The sequence below is a fragment of the Mauremys mutica genome, chromosome 6 (assembly GCF_020497125.1).
Source record: "Mauremys mutica isolate MM-2020 ecotype Southern chromosome 6, ASM2049712v1, whole genome shotgun sequence".
Lineage (NCBI taxonomy): Eukaryota > Metazoa > Chordata > Testudines > Geoemydidae > Mauremys > Mauremys mutica.
This window is the reverse complement of record NC_059077.1, coordinates 131,370,012-131,394,519: the sequence shown is the minus strand read 5'-3', so window position 1 is coordinate 131,394,519 and position 24,508 is coordinate 131,370,012. Positions and strand designations below refer to the sequence as shown.

Genomic DNA, 24,508 nt, shown 5'->3' with positions numbered 1-24,508 from the left:
AAGAAGGATGTGGACAAATTGGAGAGAGTCCAGCGGAGGGCAACAAAAATGATTAGGGGGCTGGAGCACATGACTTATGAGGAGAGGCTGAGGAAACTGAGATTGTTTAGCCTGCAGAAGAGAAGAATGAGGGGGGATTTGATAGCTGCTTTCAACTACCTGAAAGGGGGTTCCAAAGAGGATGGATCTAGACTGTTCTCAGTGGTAGAAGATGACAGAACAAGGAGTAATGGTCTCAAGTTGCAGAGGGGGAGGTTTAGGTTGGACATTAGGAAAAAATTTTCACTAGTAGGGTGGTGAAGAACTGGAATGGGTTCCCTAAGGAGGTGGTGGAATCTCCTTCCTTAGAGGTTTTTAAGTTCAGGCTTGAGAGAGCCCTGGCTGGGATGATTTAGTTGGGTTTGGTCCTGCTTTGAGCAGGGGGTTGGACTAGATACCTCCTGAGGTCCCTTCCAACCCTGAGATTCTATGATCAGTCCAGATACCACTTGAGCGCTAACGGCAGAGTTGTCTGCTCAGATGTGCACAGATCTAACTCAGCATCAGTGTCTGCTCTCCCACTGACTCAGGGGAATGGACGTTGTTCTCCCCTGGTACATGCTGCTTGCCCTGGTGCCCATGGGACATCTGGGTGCGTGGGGGCAGTGCCGAATGCGCTAAGCGGGACCCTGCTGTGCAGACCTGAGAGGAGGATTTTAAGCAATAACCTTTCCCTTTTCCATGCTGTAGTAGCATCTAAATGCCCCTGGCAGTTGAAACATGGTGGGAGGCCTCTGGGCTTGTGTGCGACAGGCATACTCTTGCTGGTGACTGTGCCGGAATTACAAGCGCTTACCCAGCAGAGCAAGGAGTTGCACAGTTGCCTGGGGAACAGCATCAGGCTCTGTACCAGCTGTGCTGTCGAGCAGTAATGATGAAGGGTCACTAGTTCTTGAGGAAAAGGGGATCCCTCCTACAGCGAGCACCATGCCTGCTCGTGCGCAGACTCTCCTGCTTGGAGCTGCCGAGCCATGGAGCTAACAGACCGTCTCAGAGGCATCACAGCAGTTGTGCGGAATCAGCTAAGCGGCGAGTCAGTGTTTCAGGTTGTGTCAGAGTGGTTCTCTAGCTGTAGCTAATGAAGACCCCGCACTCAGCCAGACCCCAGGGTTTGCCTACGCACTAACCCTCAGAATATGGAGGACATGGAGTGTACTTGCCTTCTAGGCTGGAGATGAGTGAAACAGTCATGGGGGCAGCTGCCCCCTCTTACCTCCTGCTCCAGAATAGCAACGCCCAGTCTCCTGTTCCTCCCCCACAAAGCACTGGAACCACCTCACCCCCTGCATAAAGGAGCCAATTGCTTCTCCTGCCCTGTAGCGGGTCTGGGCTTACGTCCTGCTCAGCACTGGTCCAGCCTCCTGAGCCAGCGCCTGACCCACCTGGCCAGCTCACCCCTGCCCTGGGTAATGGGGAGACTCTCACCCCTGGGGGGCAGGGGGCAGTGTGGTTTGGGGGTAGAGCCCCTCCTAGGGGCCAGAAACCCTCCATAGACCAGCACCTGGTTCGCAGGCTGCTTGCTTGGCATGAGCTGAAGCCCAGCTGCCATTCACAGGTTCCAAAGGGTTACGAGCAGCCCACGCACTGATGACGTGTCCGTGCAGCTCTGGGGCAGTGCCAAGGATGAGGCGTCACGCTGGCAGTTTTAGAAGTTCACACCAACACGACGTTGACACCGTTTCCCATTTGTACTGAAAACAGACCCGGCCAGGGCCTTTTGCAGGAGTTACAGGATGGTCACCTAGCCAGCAGGCTGGTCAGGGGTTTTAAAACAGAAAACACCACAGTGCAACATACTAGTTGTGGGCTCCTCTTCCCAACCACAGCTACTGGCAGTGCTGTAGGCTGGGAATGCAACGTGTGCCTGACGGCAGGATGCTGCACCTCGGCCAGCTCGCCAATGCACCTGGGAAAGGTGCTGCAAGGAAACAAGCCTGGACCCAGTGCTGGGGACACCAGCTGCCTAGGGAAACAGGCGTCTCTTGCAAAGACCATTGTGGTCAGTGGGCATCGTTAGTCACCGCAGGGGCTTGGTCTCAGCCCCTGCATTATCATCATCATCATCATCATCACCTAATAGCAGCTCTGGGGAAGGGTCCCACAGCGGAGCTTGGAGCAGATTTGAAAGCCCAGCTTGGAGCCCACACAGCGGCACCCCGGCCGTTGCTGAACAGGAACAATGTCAGAGAAGTCAGGCCTTGCTGTGGGATTTAACACAAGCTAAGTCTGCTGCAATGCCTTCCCCCCCCTCCCCCGCTTTGGTAAAGGAAAAGGTTCCTTTAGAGCCTGCATGGAAAACCAAAGGACTGTAACTGACACTAAGCAACTGTAGAAAGGTGAGTGTCCTGGGGCATCCCCCCACAGCAGCATGGATGGGGCAAGAGAGGCCAAGGAGCCTTAGGCTGCACCTGCTGGTTGAGATCACAGCTCACCTGGGCAGGGGGAAGCGGGGGGGTGCAGGCCCACGCCCTGGTACAAGCGGGACCGCAGGAGCGTGGCAAGGGCAGACTTGGACACAGGCCAGGGAAGGAGGAGCAGTAAAGGGTGACGGGGACAGACCTGACGGGCTGGGCTGAGGGTCCCTGGACTGGAGGCTGGTGTAGAGGCCAGGCCTAGGTTCCTCTACCCGCCCGGGCGGGAGTGGCGCAGTCAGTGCAGTGGAGATGCAGACTGCCTGAGCCTTTGAGGAAGGGAGACTGATGGTGACCTGACCTGAGGGCTAAGCCACGAAGGCGCAGCGCTGCAGCGAGCAAAGGGCTGCAGAGAAAGTGCCAGAGGCAACAGGCTGAGCGACCGCTGGCCAGGGGCGAGCTAATTCCCCAGCTGAGCCATGAGGAGGTGCTGCCGCGCAGTGAGCAGCAGACCCCGTGACACTGAACAAAGGGGTTTTTAAAAGCCATTGTCAGGACATAGCCACAACTGACTTTACTGGTACAATGGGGGATACGCTTCAAAGGGGAAGCAGCAGCAGCAGAACTACACAGTCCATGCCAGTAAGTGGAGCAGTACCCTGCTGGATCCACAGAGCTGCATTGAACCCCTCGGGATACGCAGCTCTCGTGTGTCCAATCACGTGGGGACTCCACACACCACCACTCCTACTCCTATGATGCTCATTGATATTTACATCATGCCCCTGGGCTTGCCTCAGCAAATGGCTGCATGTCAATGCGTTTCAGAACCCCGCCACTTTTCTGCAGCACACACAGCCCAATGCAAGGCCTGGGCTAAGGGCTGTATCTTGGACATTTAAAAACTCAGTCACGTGAATTCCCTTCTGCATGGTAGGACATGGACACTGACTGCCACGAGAGAGGGGCAGCAAACGGGTTATTCTCCCTCTTCCCACACAACATGCCCTGCCAGACGAACTTGCCTGAGGTTGTACATGGCCATTGAGTGTCGCCAGCGTTTGCTCTGATGAAGTCGTGGGTCCAGCTTCTGGTCTCACACCTGCTGGTCGCTAGTGTAAACCCAGGGACTTGTGTAGCTAGCCTGCCTGACACTGGGGTAAGGGAGAGGAGACTCAGGCTGCTAGTGTTTATGTGGAAAATAGCCTCAACCCCAGTCTGCTTGTGCTCCCAGTGATTAGAAGTGACTAAAAACCTGCTGCCTCCATCTTCCTAGCCCTGCAGAGTCTGTGGGGTGGGCCCAGAACAAAAAACACACCCACCCCCACCCCCACCCCCGCTTGTTCCTTCACCTTCTGGCTCCTGCTTGGTTGTGAGTGGCCCAATCCCATGGCATGTGCTGTACTCATCCAGTTCTCCCTGGCGCCCATCCCATTGTGGGAGGCAGAACAGTAACTTCACTGCAGTGGGAGGAATCCTGTGGCACCACTGTTGTGTTTGACGCGCCATTAATTTACACTTGGCCAGGGGGTAGTTCATGGTTCACTGTCCAGTGCTAAAGAGACACTGGGGCTGAGCGTACAGATCCAATGACAATAACGGGGAAGCCCCATGCCCTGGAATGCGAGTGTATATTATTGAATGTCTCACATTTTCCTGTGCTTCTCTTACACGTGTTTGACTGGGACCCGCTGCCGTCTGTCTGTGCATTCACATTCCTCCTTGACCAGCCATCCAGAAGGGTTTGAAGCCAGCTTGAGCCCTTTCTCCTGACAAATGGGACAGCAAGCCGTGAAGCCCTTCACTTGACAGCTTGGGCAGGTCAGGACAAGCTGCCGGCAGTGCAGGCTGGAGCACAGTTTGTACTGATCCCACAGTGTCCCGCAGTACCTGCATTCTGGGGAGAGGAGAAGGGGAGTTAAAACCCATCCTGCCCTGGCTATCCCACTTGCTCCCCTGCTCGGCAATCCTTTGCAATCGGGCTGTGCCTTGAGAATTCCTGCAGTATGGTCTGAATGGGCTGCCAAAATTCATTCCAATGGTGACCCTTCATCTTCCAGGGCATTGCATTCTCGCTCTGGCCCTGCTTCCCTGCCCTGCCTCGACAGAATGAGAACTAGCTCCTGCCCACAAAAGGGGCTTTTTACTTTGATTTCGATGTTAACAAGCTTAAGGCAAACTCCCTCCTGCCATCCCGGGCCCCAGGCGCAGGAGCTGGCTGGCCCTAGGCAGTGGCCTGTGCCTCCCTGTGGCTATCGTGGGCACACAGGAATGGTAGGGCAGCATTTGGAATCTGCTCTCAGGCTTGGGGGAACAGAGTCCTAGAGGCTACACCTCCCTAAGGAACCCAGAGCACTTGTCCTTTACTGAGCAGCTTTCTCCCGACTCAGCAGCACGGCTGGGAGCTAACCCTGACTAGTCCAGCGGGCAGCTGTTCACTGAGCCGTGCCGCCTCCCCTTCGGGCCCTCTTGAGCATGGCCAGGGCTTCCGAAGGACATTTTATTCCCAGCACTAAGCCGGCCACCTTCGAGATGGTGAAACTTGTGGCAAATGAATAAGTCGAGTGAGGTGCGATTGGGCTCAAAGTGGTTATACATCCAGAGACAGCAGCACCGTCCTCTGAGCACTGACTCCTCCTCGGATGTAGCACAAAAGGCACAGGCAAGCTTAGCCCACGTCCTTTGTTAGTCACCAGCAACGTCGTTCCAAGCTGGAGCTGAGCAGCTGAAGAGCAACCCCCTCTGGAGAGCAGGGTGTGCTCCCCCATCTTCAGCTTTTCCTGGGGTAAAACACAATTCGCTGGGCTGCATAAGCCTTGAAAGCCAGGAACAGCCAAGCGCCCCATAGGCTGTTGCTACCAAGTTTTCTTCCATAGCATGGCAGCCTAAGGTTAGTGGAGCCAACTCCATGTGGTGGCTCAGTCTCTAGCGCTGTGCTGGCTCAGAATGGTTTGATCAGTGTAAACGGGTGACAAAACCAGAACTGAGGCTCGTCGTGCTAGCAACCTACGTTCCTAGCTGCTCCTCCCTGGTGGGACAGTGTGCTGTGCTGTGCTGTCCATGACGTCACAGAAACGTTATCTCGTGGCCCCCTGCCCTGCCAGTCCCGAGTGCAGACACCCTCCCCTCTCGCTCCTGATCACAGAGCATCCCTGGGTCATTGGCTGTCAGAAACGCCGTATTCGGAATGCATTCCATGGATTTCTAGCTGTCTTTAAAGCAATTCAGTAGCTGGAAACAAGGGAACAAGGCCGGCCAGCACCCCTGAGCCCAACCTGCTCTGCTGCAGGTGCTCCCCAGACCACAGTGTGCGAGCCTCTGTCCGAGAGGGCTCTGTGGTGACTGACAGCACTCGTTCTGTGATCGAGACGTGATGGCCCTACCTGCAATGACATCTTCATTGGAAGAGATGGTGTAACGCTGGTCAAACACAAACAGCTTCCCCCGGTAGAACCCATCAGGAAACTCTTCCAGGTACTTGTGGATGCCACCCTTGAGCTGGTAAACCTCCCGGCATGCAGCCTGTTGAAAACAAAGCACAAACAGAAAACCTAGCTTACGCTGTCCCAGCCAGCTGTGCCAGACTGCCCAATGCACTCACAGGGAACTAGACGCCTAGGAAACAGAGCAATATCCTGGTGACAGCCATAAGACCCATGTGCCCACGGTCTGTCCCTACTGGGTATTACTGTGGCTGCCAATATTGAATAGTGGCTGATTGACATGGGGCCAAGGGACCACTGTTTCTGCAGTTAATGAAAGGTGTTTGTGGGCTGGATTCTGAAAGCAATCCAGATCAGCTCCAGGCCCAAGAGGACACGAGGTTGAAGAATGGTCGCTGCATTACACAGTAAAAGCTCTTAGGGACAGATTTGCCCATTACTTACACCAGTTTTACACCAGTGTAATTCTAGGGACTTCAGTGGATTTCCTCTGGGTTTACACTGGTTTAAATGGATCACGCCTCATATGTCCAGAGAAAGTGTATCTGGACTGATCCCTTGCTCTCTCTGGACATGGGATAAGGAATAGAGACGTGAGAGAGGGAGGATGGTCAGGCAGACGGGGTGCTAGACTAGGACCTAGGAGATCTAAACTCCATGTCCAGCTCTGCCACTGATCCATTCTGACACCTCAGGCCAGTCACTTAATCTATCTAGTTCTGCAGTTCCCTGTCTGTGAAAGGGGGATAAGCCTTCCGAGCTTACCAGAAGTCTTGTGAGGATTAAACCTATGACTGTGAGGTGCTCTGATACTGGGGTGATGAGCGCATGGCACAGGGCAGCTGGCCCCAAAGGCAGTCAGCTCCCAGCCTACCTGTGCCAGGCTCTGCTGAAGAGGAGCCAGCCCAGACCCGTCTGGGAATAACCTACAGCCTAAGCAGCTGGGCAGTAGGTAATCAGTTAAGGAAAACCTAGGCCTCATGAAGGATGGTGTGGGCTCAGGCAGGAGAGAACACAGGCAGGAAATACCCAGGGCATGAACTCCTCAGGGGAGCTAGCTAGGCAGCTGCTCCCAGAGGGCTCTCCCTAGACAACAGACTTCGGGGAAGAGAAACAGGCCCCAGAACACAGAAAGAGAAAAGCTCTCAGTGGGAAAACTCAGGGGAGCTGGTGAGGGGGGTCACCGGGAAAGGAAACGTGCTCCTGAGCGGGAGAGGCTCTGAAAGGGTGGATGGATGCCATGTCTCTGTGAAACCTGATCCCAATGGAAGGACTTCACCAGGAAGCAGCAGGAGCCCCAGATCAGAGGAATTATATATTCTTCTGAGAAAGGGCTGTCACAGAATCGTGGGACTGGAAGGGACCTCGAGGGGTCATCTAGTCCAGTCCCCTGAATGCATGGCAGGACTAAGTATTATCTAGACCATTCCTGGCAGGTGTTTGTCTAACCTGCTCTTAAAAATCTCCAATGATGGAGATTCCACAACCTCCCTAGGCAATTTATTCCAGCGCTTAACCACCCTGACAGGAAGTTTTTCCTAATGTCCAGCCTAAACCTCCCTTGCTGCACTTTAAGCCCATTGCTTCTTGTCCTACCATCAGAGGTTAAGAACAATTTTTCTCCCTCCTCCTTGTAACAACCTTTTATGTACTTGAAAACTTATCACGTCCCCTCTCAGTCTTCTCTTTTCCAGACTAAACAAAACCCTCCCCTCCCCCCATCTTCCTTCATAGCTCATGTTTTCTAATCTTTAATCATTTTTGTTGCTCTTCTCTGGACTTTCTCCAATTTGTCCACATCTTTCCTAAAATGTGGCACCCAGAACTGGACACAATACTCCACTTGAGGTCTAATCAGCGTGGACTAGAGTGGAAGAATTACTTCTCGTCTCTTGCTTACAACACTCCTGCTAGTACATCCCAGAATGATGTCTGCATTTCTTGCAACAGCGTTACACTGTTGACTCATCTTTAGTTTGTGATCCACTATTACCCCCAGATCCCTTTCCGCAGTGCTCCTTCCTAGGGAGTCATTTCCCATTGTGTGTGTGTGTAACTGATTGTTCCTTCCTAAATGGAGCACTTTGCATTTGTCCTTGTTGAATTTTATCCTATTTACTTCAGACCATTTCTCCAGTTTGTCCAGATTATTTTGAATTTTAAGCCTATCCTCCAAAGCACTTGCAACTCCGCCCAGCTTGGTATCATCCACAAACTTTATAAGCGTACCCTCTATGCCATTATCTTAATCGCTGATGAAGATATTGAACAGAACCGGATCCAGAACCGATCCCTGCGGGACCCCACTCATTATGCCCTTCCAGCATGACTCTGAACCACTGGTAATTACTCTCTGGGAACAGTTTTCCAACCAGTTTTGCACCCACCTTATAGTAGCTCCATCTAGATTGCATTTCCTTAGTTTATTTATGGTTTGACCTCTAGGGGGATGTAGACCCAACAGGAGAGAGATCCTACCCTGGCTCCAGAAGAGAGTTCCGGAGTGCAGAGAGTCTCGCTGGTACAGGACCTGGACATAAGCGGATTTTATGGACTAAGGTTTACACAGCCCCTTCCCCATCCAGGGAGGATGCTGGATGGAGGCCTGTTTGTGTAATATTCCACCTTTGGTTACATAAACTAGATAGGAGAGAAGGCTAGCTCAGTGGTTTGAGCATCAGCCTGCTAACCCCAGGGTTGTGAGCTCAATCCTTGAGGGGGCTATTTAGGGAACTGGGGTAAAAATCTGTCTGGGGATTGGTCCTGCTTTGAGCAGGGGGTTGGACTAGATGACCTCCTGAGGTCCCTTCCAACCCTGATATTCTATGATGCGGCAGGGGCATTCTTCAAGGCACAGGAGCCAGTAAACAGGGAAGTTTGCAGCGGGAGTTTTGGTGAAGACTACGAGAGGCAGGCAGAGGATCAGACAGGCTAGTGAAGGGAGCGTGCAGTGCTTTGGTGTTTGTTGGGGGTTTGTTGTGCTGTGGGTGGTGGTGTTTTGGTTTGTTTCCCAGATTTACAGGATTTAGGTGAGAAGGCTATGGCAGATACAGAGGCAGCAGTGGTAGTGACCCAAGCAGTGGAAGACACAATGAAGATGACTGGATGTGGAAGCTACAGCATGTACATGATCCTGGAGGGGGTACCTGAAAAGAGTTTTGTCTGCATGAAGTGCCGCCTGATAGAGCTGATGGAAGAAAAGAGCCGAGGTCTGGAGATGTGGGTGGAAACTCTGGTTGAGTTTAGAAGGGGGTTCGAGCAGATGATGGAGCAAAGACCTGAGGAGTCTGAATGGAAAAAACTTAGGTTTGCAGATGGAAGCAAGACCAAAGAACTCTGAAGGGAGACTGCTGAGTGAGGAAAGTGAGTAGTGGAAGCATGTGACTAAGGCCTGGTCTACACTACGAGTTTATCTCGAATTTAGCAGCGTTAAACCGAATTAACCCTGTACCCGTCCACACAACGAAGCCCTTTAGATCGATATAAAGGGCTCTTAATACCGATATCTGTACTCCTCCCCGCTGAAATCTTATTGTCATTTCGAATTAGAGTTAGTGTGGCCGCAATTCGACGGTATTGGCCTCCGGGAGCTATCCCACAGTGCATCATTGTGACCGCTCTGGACAGCAATCTGAACTTGGATGCACTGGCCAGGTAGACAGGAAAAGCCCCGCAAACTTTTGAATTTCATTTCCTGTTTGCCCAGCATGGAGAGGTGATCAGCACAGGTGACCATGCACTCCCAGAATCAAAAAAGAGCTCCAGCATGGACCGTACGGGAGATACTGAATCTGTTCTCTGTATGGGGAGATGAATCTGTTCTATCAGAACTCTGTTCCCATAGACGAAATGCCAAAACATTTGAAAAAAAATCTCCAAGGCTGTGGTGGACAGAGGCCACAACAGGGACTCAACACAGTGCTGCGTGAAACTTAAGGAGCTGAGCCAAGCGTACCAGAAAGCCAAAGAATCAAATGGATGCTCACGGAGGGAGGTGTGACTGACGACTGTAGCTATCCCACAGTTCCCGCACTCTCCAAAAACCATTTGAATTCTGGGCTGAGCTCCCAAAGCCTGAAGGGTCAAAAACATTGCCGTGGGTGGTTCAGGGTATATGTCATCAGCCCCTCCCCCGCCCAGTGAAAGCAAAGGGGAAAAAAACAATTTCTCGCCTTTTTGCAATGTCACTGTGTGTCTACTGGATGCCCCTTCCCTTCCCTTGCCTTGGGGACGGCAGACGGTACAGTAGGACTGGTATGCATCGTCGTCGTCCCATGGGTGCTCCTGGCTGGCCTCGGTGAGGTCGCCCGGGGTGCCTGGGCAAAAATGGGAATGACTCCAGGTCATTCTCTTCTTTAAGTTTTGTCTAATGGAGATTCACTCCTCCCTGGAATCTCATGGCAGCTGGAGGCTTCTGCCTGAGGCTGCTCTCCCTAGTCAGCAGCACCGCCCGGGCGCGCCCACCCCTTGCTACCAGGGCTAACAATCAGATACTTAGACCTCTACATTTTGCTGCAAATAAAAAAATTAAGCTGCCGTTTAGAACTGTCCCCCAACATACATATGCTGGGACATTTTGTATTTTATCAGTGTCAACGAAAGGCCCACACACAAATGGAGATTCAGTCCTGCCTGTGCTTCTATCCTAGAGCTTGTCACAGATTCCCATTTTCAGCTATAGGCTGAGCAAGTGCAGAATGGTGGTTCACTCTACTTTGCTGTAAGCCAACCGCACTCCCCTCCCCCCTTTGATCTCTGCAATAAAGTCAGTGTTGTTTCTTATTCACGCATCCTTTATTACTTCATCACACAAATGGGGGGATAACTGCCACGGTAGCCCAGCAGGGGTGGGGAAGGAGAGAAGCAATGGGTGGGGTTGTTGCAGGAGCACCCCCTAGAATGGCAAGCAGCTCATCATTACTGCGGGATGTCTGGGGCTCTGACCCGGAGCGGCCATTTGCCTCTCTGGTTCTTTAGTAGGCTTACCTGATATTCTAGGTAGGACTGACTCTCCATTAGACAAAACTTAAAGAAGAGAATGACCTGGGGAGTCATTCCAATTTTTGTCTATGTGCCCCCGACCGACCTCACTGAGGCCGGCCAGGAGCACCCATGACAGCAGCAGACGGTACAGTATGACTGGTAACTGTCATTGTCAACTTGCAAAGCAGCAGACGGGACGGTATGGCTGGTAGCCATCTTTGCCAACTTGCAAAGGCAAGGGGATGCTGCTGTGTAGCGCTGCAGTACCGCGTCTGTTAGCAACATCCAGCAGACATACGGTGACAATGAAAAAAGGCTGAATGGGCTCCATGGTTGCCGTCCTATGGCGTCTGCCCAGGCAATCCAGGGAAAAGGGAGTGAAATGATTGTCTGCCATTGCTTTCACGGAGGGAGGATTGACTGACATTTACCCATAACCACCCGTGACAAATTTTGGCCCCATCAGGCATTGGGATCTCAACCCAGAATTCCAATGGGTGGGGGAGACTGCGGGAACTATGGGATAGCTACCCACAGTGCAACGCTCCGGAAGTTGACACTAGCCTCAGTACATGGATGTATGCCGCACTGCCGCCCAATTAATGTGCTTCGTGTGGCCGCATGCACTCGACTTCATACAATCTGTTTCCAAAAATCGGTTTCTGTAAAATCGGAATAATCCCGTAGTGTAGCCATACCCTAAGAGAACCAAGCAGAGGAAAAGACGGGCCAGTGAAGGAGAAATAGAGCTCAGGAACAGGTATGCAGAGTTGGAAAATGAAGAAGGGGCAGAGCAGGTGGTCGCTGAAGGTGAGAGGGCAAGGAAGAAGAGAAGAGCAGCTACTCCTATAGGAAGAAGGGAAGAGTTATGGAGATAACACCACCAAACATGAGCCCCAGGAGGATATGGGATGGGTTGCGGAGGATTGCAAGGGTGAATAGGAATCGAGAGGACTTGCAGCCAGAGGGAACAGGGGATAGACTGGAGAATCACACTGTCACCAGGAAAAGGCAGGTCTACATGATTGGGGACTCCTTACTGAGAAGAATAGACAGGCCTGTAACTAGAGCTGATCCGGAGAACAGAAGGGTGTGCTGTCTGCCGGGTGCTAAGATACGGGATGTGGACCTGAGGCTGAAGAGGACCCTAACAGGAGCGGGAAAGAATCCACTGATTGTCCTTCATGTTGGAACGAATGATTCTCGCTGGAACGTATGAAGGGAAACTATGCCAGGCTGGGGAAGACGCTTAAGGAAATCTAGGCTCAGGTGATCTTCCGTGGGATTCTGCCTGTTCCCAGAGAAGGGCAACAAAGGTGTGACAAGATTATGGCGATCAACAGATGGCTCAGGCAGTGGTGCTATAAGGAGGGCTTTGGGATGTACGGCCACTGGGAAGCATTCATGGACAGAGGACTGTTTTCTTGGGATAGACTTCACCTGAGTAAGGCGGGAAATAGACTTCTAGGATGGAGGCTGGCACAACTGATTAAGAGAGCTTTAAACTAGGAATTGGGGGGAGATGGTTGGGAGATGTCCAGGTAATCTCCACACCAGATTTTAACATTGAGAGGGAAGAAAACGAAGTAAGAAAGGATACAGCCGTGGGCAGGAGAATGGACATAAGGAGGAAGAGTAGTGTAGATACAATTCTAACTGGTGATACTGGTGGTAGAATGTCTGGGCCTAACCAGATAAAGAATGTCAGTGAAACCAAACAGCAAGAATTAAGATGTTTGTACACTAATGCGAGGAGCCTAGGTAACAAAATGGAGGAACTAGAGCTACTGGTGCAGGAAGTGAAACCGGATATTATAGGGATAACAGAAACATGGTGGAATAGTAGCCATGACTGGAGTTCAGGTATTGAAGGGTATGTGATGTTTAGGAAAGACCGAAATAAAGGCAAAGGTGGTGGAGTAGCATTGTATATCAATGATGAGATTAACTAAAGAAATAAGTGATGGAATGGATAAGACAGAGTCTGTCTGGGCAAAAATCACATTGGGGAAGAAAGCTACTAGAGCCTCCCCTGAGATAGTGCTTGGGGTGCTATAGACCACCAGGATCTGATCTGGATATGGATAGAGACCTCTTTAATGTTTTTAATGACGTAAATACTAATAGGAATTGTGTGATCATGAGAGACTTTAACTTCCCAGATATAGACTGGAGGACAAGTGCTAGTAACAATAATAGGGCTCAGATTTTCCTGGATGCGATAGCTGATGGATTCCTTCACCAAGTAGTTGAAGAACCAACAAGAGGGGATGCCATTTTAGATTTGGTTTTGGTGAGTAGTCAGGACCTCACAGAAGAAATGGTTGTAGGGGACAACCTTGGTTCGAGTGATCATAGAATATAAGGGTTGGAAGAGACCTCAGGAGGTCATCTAGTCCAACCCCCTGCTCAAAGCAGGACCAATCCCCAGACATATTTTTGCCCCAGATCCCTAAATGGCCCCCTCAAGGACTGAACTCACAACCCTGGGTTTAGCAGGACAATGCTCAAACCACTAAGCTAATTCAGTTTAAACAAAATGGAAGGATAAACAAAAATAGATCTGTGACTAGGGTTTTTGATTTCAGAAAGGCTAACTTTAAAGAATTAAGGAAATTAGTTAGGGAAGTGGATTGGACTGAAGAACTTGTGGATCTAAACGCGGAGGAGGCCTGGAATTACTTCAACTCGAAGTTGCAGAAACTATCAGAAGCCTGCATCCCAAGAAAGGGGGAAAAATCATAGGCGGGAGTTGTAGTCCAGGCTAGATGAGCAAGCATCTCAGAGAGGTGATTAAGAAAAAGCAGAAAGCCTACAAGGAGTGGAAGATGGGAGTGATCAGCAAGGAAAGCTACCTTATTGAGGTCAGAACATGTAGGGATAAAGTGAGAAAGGCCAAAAGCCACGTAAAGTTGGACCTTGCAAGAGAATTAAAACCAATAGTAAAAGGTTCTATAGCCATATAAATAAGAAGAAGAGGGACCGCTAAACACTGAGGATGGAGTGGAGGTTAAGGATAATCTAGGCATGGACCAATATCTAAACAAATACTTTGCCTCAGTCTTTAATGACAAGCTTAGGGATAATAGTAGGATGACAAATGGGAATGAGGATATGGAGGTAGATATTACCACGTCCGAGGTAGAAGCCAAACTCGAACAGCTTAATGGGACTAAATCGGGGGGCCCAGATAATCTTTATCCAAGAATATTAAAGGAACTGGCACATGAAATTGCTAACCCATTAGCAAGAATTTTTAATGCATCTGTAAACTCAGGGGTTGTACCGTATGACTGGAGAACTGCTAACATAGTTCCTATTTTTAAGAAAGGGAAAAAAGTGATCCGGGCAACTACAGGCCTGTTAGTTTGACATCTGTAGTATGCAAGGTTTTGGAAAAAATTTTGAAGGAGAAAGTAGTTAAGGACATTGAGCTCAGCGGTAATTGGGACAAATTACAACATGGTTTTACAAAAGGTAGATCGTACCAAACCAGCCTGATCTCCTTCTTTGAGAAGGTAACAGATTTTTTAGACAAAGGAAATGCAGTGGATCTAATTTACCTCAATGTCAGTAAGGCATTTGTACCAATTCCACATGAGGTATTAGCAGCTAAACTGGAAAAGATGGGGATCAATATGAAAACTGAAAGGTGGATAAGGAACTGGTTAAAGGGGAGACTACAATGGGTCATACTGAAAGGTGAACTGTCAGGCTGGAGGGAGGTTACTAATGGAGTTCTTCAGGGATCGGTTTTGGGACCAATCTTTTTATTACTGACCTTGACACAGAAAGCAGGAATGTGCTAATAAAGTATGCGGATGACACAAAGCTGGGAGGTATTGCTAACACAGAGAAGGACCGGGATATCATACAGGAAGATCTGGATGACCTTGTAAACTGGAGTAATAGTAATAGGATGAAATTTAATAGTGAAAAGTGCAAGGTCATGCATTTAGGGATTAATAACAAGAATTTTTGTTATAAGCTGGGGGGCGCATCAGTTGGAAATAACAGAGGAGGAGAAGGACCTCGGAGTATTGGTTGATCACAGGATGACTATGAGCTGCTGTGTTCTTGGGATGCATCAGGGGAGGTATTTCCAGTAGAGATAAGGTGGTGTTAGTACCATTATACAAGGCACTGGTGAGACCTCATCTGGAATATTGTGTGCAGTTCTGGTCTCCCATGTTTAAGGAGGATGAATTCAAACTGGAACAGGTTCAGAGACAGGCTACTAGGATGATCCGAGGAATGAAAAACCTGTCTTATGAAAGGAGACTCAAAGAGCTTGGCATGTTTAGTCTAACCAAAAGAAGGCTGAGGGGAGATGTGATTGCTCTCTACAAATATATCAGAGGAATAAATACCAGGAAGGGAGAGGAATTATTTAAACTCAGTACCAATGAGGACACAAGACCAATTGGATATAAAGTGGCTATCAGGAAGATTAGACTTGAAATTAGACAAAGGTTTCTAACCAGAGGAGTGAAGTTCTGGAACAGCCTTCCAAGGGGAGTAGTGGGGGCAAAAGACATCTGGCCAGGGCTGCCCGGGGGGGTGGGGCAAGTGGGGCAATTTGCCCCAGGCCCTGGGTCCCGCAGGGGCCCCCACAAGAATATACTATTCTATAATATTGCAACTTTTTTGATGGAAGGGGCCCCCAAAATTGCTTTTCCCCAGGCTCCCTGAATCCTCTGGGCAGCCCTGCATCTGGCTTCAAGACTAAGCTTGATAAGCTTATGGAGGGGATGGTATGATGGGATTGGTCTTTGACTATTAGCGGTAAATATGCCTAATGGTCTGTGATAGGATGTTAGATGGGTTGGGATCTGAGTTGCTACAGACAATTCTTTCTTGGGTGTCTGGCTGGTGAGTCTTGCCCATAGGCTCAGGGTTTAGCTGATCGCCATATTTGGGGTTGGGAAGGAATTTTCCTCCAGGGCAGATTGGCAGAGGCCCTGGGGGGTTTTCACCTTCCTCTGCAGCATGGGGCACGGGTCACTTGCTGGTGGATTCTCTGCAGCTTGAAACCATGATTTGAGGACTTCAATGGCTCAGACATAGGTTTGATACAGGAGTGGGTGGGTGAGATTCTGTGGCCTGCGTTGTGCAGGAGGTCAGACTAGATGATCATAATGGTCCCTTCTGACCTTAAAGTCTATGATTCTACTGAAAATCCAGTAGAGAAAAGTGAGGCCGAGATGTCATTGTGACGCTGCACTGGGCTGCCATGGGGTGCTCCAGGGGCAAGGGACCCGTTACAGAGCAGTGTAAGCCTATGAATATACATCTGTGGCCAAGAGAACAAAGCAACACAACAGGAAGGGGGAAGATTACCTACACTTTGAGCCTGGGCCTCAAGCTTCTCTTCCCAGAAAACAGGATCCTGGAAGTACCTGAGTCTGTCCTCAGCTGCAGGAGGTGCACATGTGTATATGACATGCCTCTCCACCCAAGCAGGAAGTACACTGAGTTACCCAGCATTCCTTGCACAACACACACAGGCTCTACATAGCTCAGACTGTAAAAGGAGGGCGCAGGGGCTGAAAATTGAGATGCCCTCCCCCACCCCCCCGCAATTCTCATTTGACAGGGGGCTCCAATGTGGAATGGTTGTTTTGGGCACATGCCTTCTGCCCTTCTTCTGATTCCCACCAGACGTACAAACACCATGGGCCTGACGCTCCAGCCACCCCCATATAGTCCTTCCCGGGCTGGGCAATGACTGCCCCAAGCCCCTGAGCTGCGTGCTCCCAGAATGGCCCCTCACCTTGGTCCTGAGGTAGGCAGAGCCACGCTCACAGCGGATCCCTCCTGTGCAGTACATCAACACGCGCTTGTTTTTAAAAAGCTCGAGATTTTCATCTACGTAGCTAGGGAAGTAGCTGAACTTCCTGATGTCGGGCGCCAGGCAGCCCTGGAAATGACCCTGTAACAAGGAGAGATGGATGTGTGATCGACAGCACTGGAGAAAGGGGAGAGAACATTGGCTGAACTAAAGAACCAACCCTTTGGGCCTGACCCTCCAGGTCACTGCAGCTACTTTGGCTCCTCTAAGGGTATTTAGGCACCTAATTTCCACTGATTTCAATGGGAATTAGTTAAGCACCTAAATACCTTTGTGCCTCACAGCATCTGGAATCTGGTCCTATAGCCAAGACATCCTGCTCTGTCACCCCATGTGAAGGGGATTCACCGAGGCTCCTCCCTGCGGCTGGCACAGAGGGCACAGCTGGAGGATGGAGACTTGGTCAGGATGTCTTTCTGCTGCACTGATGGCCAAGGCAGGGTGGCCTTTGGCTGGCTAAGCTAGATTTGAATGGCTTCTCTCTGTGGTTAAAGCTTTGGTGTTCCCCCATCTGTTTTACATCAGACTGCACATGCTGCTCCACTGCTGCAGGACAGCGTGCTGTGCACTGAGCTGTAGGACCACCCCTCAGCACGGCACTGAGAAGCCAGGCAGGTCCTTTGCTGATTGGGGCGACATACCATTCGTGAATTGGCACCAGGAGAGAGCTGCAAGGTAGCATGGCAATCCCTTCCCCTCAGTCACATCACCCACACATGAGGACAGGGTGAGATGATCCCCCCAACCACCACCACCACCTCCTCGCAGGGAGCAAATGCACAGCACTTACTATTTTACTTTCATAAAAGTTCCTGCAGTCCAGTAAAATGGTGTCGCTTTGTGCTTGAGGAGCCTGAGATAAATATTTTTCTACTTCTTTATGAAATTCCTCAGGGGATAAATGGATTCCTAAAAATAAAACACATGGAAAGAAGCTCTGAAAAGCTGAGCTGATTTAAATGCTGACCAGCTGAGCAATTCCGCTTGGCCTCTCCTCTAACCCAGCAGTGACATGTGCATGACTGAAATGTCAGCTGGTCTCAGCCTAAACATACTGGGCAAATTTATCTGTGACGTCACTCCACAGGCTTAGTGAAAGAACAAACGCGTCACCGCAGGAGTCAATGGAACAAAGGTTGCCAAGCTGCTATCTGTCTTATCGTGGGCTGGGTGGAACAGCAGTGCTGACCCTCTGCTGCCTTGCCCTGTCGTTTACACCCCTCGTGTGCAAAACACTGTCCTGCTGACTGCTGGCCTTTTATGCTCACTCCACCGGGGTGTAAATGGTGACACGAGGTGCAGGGCTGGGGAGGAGCAGGCCCTGAATGGTCTGGGCCAGCAAGGTCTGAACAAAGGTATCCCCACCTGCCGCCTCTACGCTAATGAGCCTGTGCTAGAGGAGGTATCAGGAAGTGGCTCACGCAGAGCCAAGCTGCTCTGTTACGTCAATGTAAGCCCAGACGAACTCCACTGCTCTCCACAGCATCTCTGAGCAACAGCGCCCCCGGGGGGCATGCGGCTTTGCAGAGGGCCCCGTCACACCTAAGGCAACAGGCTGGCTTGCCTGCCTGCTGGCGCCACAGGCTGGATAACAATGCCATGTTTACGGAAAGCTGCCTTGGGGGGGGGGGCAGCACACGTGCTCATGAAAGGTGTTGCACTGTCAGCCTCGGAGAACGAAGCAGATCAGGCTGGCTCGGCACTTGCTAGCCTACCTCAATCCTGACCTGGATGGACGAAAGCAGAGCTTTGTCTCCAGCCCCATTCAGTTCTTGGTCTCGGTGCAATGAGGTCAATGGGGAGGAGGGGCTTGGTGGTCTCCAAGGAGCTAACCTAAGACCATCCAAGAGCCATGTAATTGCTGCCCTTGATGGTATCTGAATCAGTGGCTTAGCAGTGAGCCGCTCTGTAGCTTCATTTTGTAATGTAGATGTTTATGGTCATTCAAGCCTACAGACTACGGGGGCCACTGTCCGCAGGCAGCGCCTTACGCTTTTCGGACATGTTGCGAGGATGCCACGAACGCCGTTCTCCGGGTGGCTTGTAACATCCAGGATAAAATCCCACCAACCGAGGGATGGGTGTGGCCCAGAGGCAGACCCCCTATTACATGGGTTGGCAGCCGGTATCAAGCAGAGTGCCCCAAGGGTCGGCCCTGGGGCTGGTTTTGTTCAATATCTTCATTAACAATCTGGAGGATGGTGTGGACTGCACCCTTAGCAAGTTTGCAGATGACACTAAACTGGGAGGAGTGGTTGATACGCTGGAGGGCAGGGATAGGATACAGAGGGACCTAGACAAATTAGAGGACTGGGCCAAAAGAAACCTGATGAGGTTCAACAAGGACAAGTGCAGAGTCCTAAATTTAGGATGGAAGAATCCCATGCACTGCTACAGACTAGGGACCGAATGGCTAGGAAGCAGTTCTGCAGAAAAGGACCTAGGGGTTACGGTGGATGAGAAGCTGGATATGAGTTAACAGTGTGCCCTTGTTGCCAAGAAGGCTAACGGCATTTTGGGCTGTATAAGTAGGGGCATTGCCAGCAGATCGAGGGACGTGATCATTCCCTCCATACAGTATTGGTGAGGCCTCATCTGGAGTACTGTGTCCAGTTTTGGGCCCCACACTACAAGAAGGATGTGGATAAATTGGAGAGAGTCCAGCGGAGGGCAACAAAAATGATTAGGGGGCTGGAGCACATGACTTATGAGGAGAGGCTGAGGGAACTGGGATTGTTTAGTCTGCAGAAGAGAAGAATGAGGGGGGGATTTGATAGCTGCTTTCAACTACCTGAAAGGGGGTTCCAAAGAGGATGGATCTAGACTGTTCTCAGGGGTGGCAGATGATAGAACAAGGATCAATGGTCTCAAGCTGCAGGGGAAATTTAGGTTGGATATTGGGAAAAACTTTTTCACTAGGAGGGTGGTGAAGCACTGGAATGGGTTCCCTAGGGAGGTGGTGGAATCTCCTTCCTTAGAGGTTTTTAAGGTCAGGCTTGACAAAGCCCTGGCTGGGATGATTTAGTTGGGGGTTGGTCCTGCTTTGAGCAGGGGGTTGGACTAGATACCTCCTGAGGTCCCTTCCAACCCTGAGATTCTAGGATTCTATGTGTGATTCCTGCACACCCACTTCAGGCCCTGCTGAGACACACCAATTAAGTACTAAATAGCTGCTGCACAGGATGGAACTGGCTAAGGCACTGCCTGACTTTGCCACACACTTCCTGCGTGAGCTACTGTTCTACTGCTAGAGAACAGGAAACACAGAGGTTAAGTTTATTCCATGCTCCTGCTACCTCAAGCTGACTAGTGTAAACCGTGGCCCTGCTCTTACACTGGGATCTTCTAGCACAGACTCTTGCACCTGGACAATGAAACGAACGCAACTCCGTGGGACATTCAGACCCTGATCTGCAGAATCCCAGTGAAATAAACAAGGGACACCAGACATATAGGGCTGTACAGCAAGTCCTGGTGCAGGATTGGGACTTAAATGTTCTCTTGCGTCCCATTTCTTTCACTGTCCCTTGCCGCAGGTACAGAGTGTGACAGTCTGTAGCCCTATGTCCACCTCATTTTCAAGACCATGATAAATTATGTACAAACTATGCCGTGTAAGGTATCATCTGAAAATTCATGATTTGCTGATCTTTATTGTCATGGTAGAATATGTGTGGCAACATTGCATGTAAAGCTATAAGATTCTGCTATATGATATTATGAAGACATATTTCAAATCTGGGAAAGTAGCCACAAAGCAGTTCCTCTGAGACAAAAGGCAAACTGACGTCTCACCAAGTGTCAATGAAATCAGATGCACCATCGTCTGGGAAAGCAGCCGTTTTTTGGCAGGAAAAAGGGTATGAGCAAGAAATTTGCATCTTGGAAAAGAAACAGCTGGACATTCCCATCCCCACCGACTTCCTGTCTCCTGACCCCCAGCTGGAGATGATTCTCAAAGAAAAGGAAGGGATAAGAATGGGGGACAGATACCCCCAAAGATGTCTCCCTTCATCTCTAGTCATGGCATTGACAACACTTGAAGGAAAAAGGAAGCATCACTGGACTGGGGAGAGATCCTGGCCGAGAGGAATTCAGCCAGTAAGGCTGGTATAAGAGGTGAGGAGAGAGATTTTTGCTTCGAATTCACTTAGCTTGTTAAGCTGGGTGTTAGTTTGTGTTGTACCTTTTATTTCCTTATAACCAATTTTGACTTTCATGCCTCATGACTTGCAATTTATTAACGACAGAAAGATGTTAAGCAATGTGTTTTACTGTTTCATCTAAACCAGTGTGCTCGGATTGAAGTGCTTGGGGAACTCCATGTGAGGTAACAGGATTTGTGCATATCATTTTCTATTAATAAAATGACGGACTTTATATGAGCTTGTGTTGTGCAGGAGGGAGCTGGGCAGAACAAGATGCACATTTCTGGGGGAAGTCTGGGACTGGGAGTTTTCTGGTGTTGCCCTGCAGTACAATCCAAGAGCGGCTGGCCAAAGCACCCACACAGTATAGCTGGGAGTAATTTACATGCTGGAGGCTGTGTGTGGGCAGACCAGGAGTGGTTGTTCTCTCAGCCAGGCAGTGTAAAAAGCACCCCAGGTTGGAGAACTGAGAGGACGCAGTTTAACAGTCCAGACTGTACCCTGGGTAATGTCACACAGGGGCCTAGGCTAGGAGATCCCAGTGCAGGAGTGGGGCCATAATTTGCACTAATCAGCTTGTGGTAAAGACAGCGTGAAATAGAATATCATATGGACACATGAGGTCTACAGCAGTAGAACAGCAGAACTCACAGTTAGGGCCTGATCCTGCTCCACTGAAATCAATGGGAGCTTTGCCATTAGCTTCAACCAGAGCCGGACTAGGACCTTGGGTCCCAGTTTAACAAAGCACTTAAGCACATGCTTAAAGCTAAGCACAGGCGTACGCGCTTTGCTGAATTGGAATGTTAGGATTTGTTCCAAAACCTAGCAACACCAACAGAGGGTCTCCCATTGACCCCAATGGGCTTCGGATTAGGCCCTTCATGTAGAGTTTGGATCTGAGGAATTAACAGGCTCTCTGCAGTAGTTACTGGCTCTGTGAAGTACCCAATGCAGCAGCAATGCTTACTCAGCACTCTCTGCGAGGCTTACAGTATTTGTGCTGTAATGGCAATTTCACAGCTGTCTGAAATATCCACATCTCATGCATATTTAAAGCAATTATAAATATTTCTTGTCCTCAAACTCCTCCAAATCATTTCATTATTAGTTATATACAGGTTCTCCTTACATCCTTTCTTACCCAGGATGACTTTTCAAGTGTTTTGTGGTTCATTCTCAAAACTATGGGCAAGACTCAGTGACCTTAACTACTACTAATTTGGTGGAATGAAATGGACAGCTTAATCTCGAGCTGTCAAAGCAGCTAAGTATTGTGCAAATCGATGACCTGATCCAGCAATTTCCCTACGAAGGGAACCCCCATTGCAAGCACAGCAGCTTCCCTGGACGTTTTGTAACAGTGCTATCTATGCTTTCGTTACTGTGCAAAGACTGTGTTCTGGTGACAGTGCAACAGAACTGCCTTACTGTTCAGTTCCAATCTCTGTTATTAACAAGTTGTTATTGTTCATAAAAATTAATGTACCGGTTTCTTTGTAGGAGACTTTGTTTGGATTGATGCCCATGGGTACGATCTCTTCAAATACGCCAACCCGAAGGTCTGGGAAACAGTGAGCTCCTCCAGCACTGCTCTGGGAAATTAAAAATGAGGTCATGCCACCAAATTAAAGACACACCAACAGATGAACAGATCCCTTCAGCCTTGCTGAAACTCCACTGTATTTCGAGTTCTAAATTCATGTGAGATGTCAATATAAGCAAGTCGCTTTGGGGGACTGGATGGCACAGGGGATTGGGGATTGCTTCTCCCCTTTCACAGTTGCCTCTCTGAATCCACCAGAGAGTGGTGGTGGTTCCAGTCCAGTTCCCAGTGGACAGTTATTCAAATCACTTAAAAAAAAAGTCAACTGGCCATTAATGGAGAGATGCCAAGGGCTGAGTGGGCCAGGGACACTGAGCCAGCCACTCCCTGCTACCAGTGCTTCCTCCTGGGCAGGAACAAGACCTGTTAGCAGGTAGTATGGGGAGGCCTGCCCTGCCACTGAATGTGCTGAGTCTATTTTGCTGATTAAAGAAAGGTTTTGTTGTCTGGGGCTGGCAAGCTGGGACCATTCACCAACACTAAATTCATGGCAAATTTTAAAGAATAAATAAAATTCCCTTCTGATCTCTGGCTCTGCTGGTGTCTTTGTGGTTCACTGAGATCTTCAGACAGAATGATCCCTGACACAGAACACAGTTTGTCCCGGTGTGACTGTATGTAATGGAAATCTGCAGTGATCCACGAGGGTTGCTGGACCCTGATGTAATGCATGCGGGACTAGCCAGATTCAGGGTTTTACTATCAGCAATGTGTATGCAGGAGGAACTCTGCGTGGGCAGGGGTGAGAAGGTGCCAATTGCACATGCCGGTGTTTGAGCTGGGAGAATGCAATGCAGGACTGCACATGTGCAACTTCGCACATACACAGGTGAAGGCTTTGCTGGGGCCCTAATGAAAAAAAGATTAAATCAGCACTAGAATTTTATAAAGGACTTTTAGTTTAATGATGCTCAATTATTCCATCTGATTGTCTTATTTACAACATACAAAAGTTTTCTCACTGGAGACAAAACTATCCACAGGACAGTAAATAACAATGAAACAAAACTGTTTATCCCCAAATAAACTGTTCCTTCGGCCAGTACTGCAGGAGCTGAATTCCTTGGGTTCAATGTGGATTTTTAGTGCAGTAGAGGGAACATTTATTTCTAAAAGAAATTCTGAGGATGAAAACAAACATTTGACTAAATAAGTGTGTGTGGGTCCCTTTCTCTTACCTTGAAATCCTCTCTGCACAAAATGGTTTTGAACAGAGGGTGGGAAAGCATTGCCTCTATATAAAGACTGGTAGCTACTTTGCTTCCACCAACTGTCCCATTAATGCCTTCTGAAGCAATGCGCACCTAGAAGCCAGAAAGGAAAGCTAGATTAAGATCTAGTCATAATGCAAACCAATCAAAATGAAATTAATGAACCAGGACCAGCTGGGAATGAGAGGAGAGTTGTAAAAAAGTGTTCAGGAAAAGAGAAAAAGTGGGGAAAAAACTATAGTGATCCTGAATGAGAGAGGAGAAGTGCAGCAAAAGAAACTGCAAAAGGTAACAATTGTTCTATGGCCGGTTCTGCTCTGTACTCACAAAAAGGATAATGAGGAAGGCAGAAAACCTTCTGCAGGAGCAGAAAAAACAATTACCAGTAAGGGGCAAATTCTGCAGTAATTAGACAGAACCTCCAATGGGAGTTTCAACCGAGTGAGGACGGTGGTATCAGTCTCAATAAAGCAGGTAGAAAGAGAGGATGAAAGTGCCCGTGTTACAGTGAAACCTCTCCAGCTCAGACGCATTATAGCTAGACTAAGAGAGAATTTTTTTTTAAAGTGAAGACAATCTCAGAATGGATGGAAGCAAATTTTGATTAAATCAAGAGCGAGAGGAAAAGTATGCAGCTGATGGGGCAAATGTAACACCTGTCTTTGAGAAGGAAGGACTAAGAAACTACCAAGTAAAATATGACCAAAGAAGGGGAAATGAATGTGTCAGGGCATTTCACTGTGGTATCTAGGAGCTGCATAAGAAAACCCAGCAAAAATATAAAGCTGCTTTCTCTCTTTCCTCCTGGATAGAGGAGCATGACTTTCTCTATGAAGGGCTTTGGGGTTTATTCTGTTTTAAACACCATCAGTTCTG

The 24,508-nt window shown here is 49.4% G+C and overlaps 1 protein-coding gene and 1 long non-coding RNA gene across 7 annotated transcripts in view; one reads left to right on the top strand and one right to left on the bottom strand.

The window, feature by feature from the left end:
• Positions 1–24,508, bottom strand: part of TSTD2 (thiosulfate sulfurtransferase like domain containing 2) — a 52,731-nt gene that overhangs the window by 14,391 nt on the left and 13,832 nt on the right. For 3 of the 6 annotated variants that reach the window (XM_045020107.1, XM_045020106.1, XM_045020112.1), the window contains exons 5-9: positions 23,600–23,725; positions 22,305–22,410; positions 17,458–17,576; positions 16,590–16,748; positions 5,774–5,912 (exon numbers count right to left, since the gene is read on the bottom strand). In XM_045020107.1, coding sequence (XP_044876042.1) covers positions 5,774–5,912; positions 16,590–16,748; positions 17,458–17,576; positions 22,305–22,410; positions 23,600–23,725 — 649 coding nt within the window. Of the gene's footprint in view, positions 1–361; positions 4,288–5,773; positions 5,913–16,589; positions 16,749–17,457; positions 17,577–22,304; positions 22,411–23,599; positions 23,726–24,508 lie in introns of those variants that run through there. The other 3 variants (XM_045020110.1, XM_045020109.1, XM_045020108.1) reach the window with 2 other exon arrangements.
• LOC123372150 lies at positions 20,618–22,419 on the top strand. The gene is made up of 2 exons (XR_006580139.1): positions 20,618–20,786; positions 22,319–22,419. It is a non-coding gene; the product is annotated as an uncharacterized LOC123372150 (long non-coding RNA).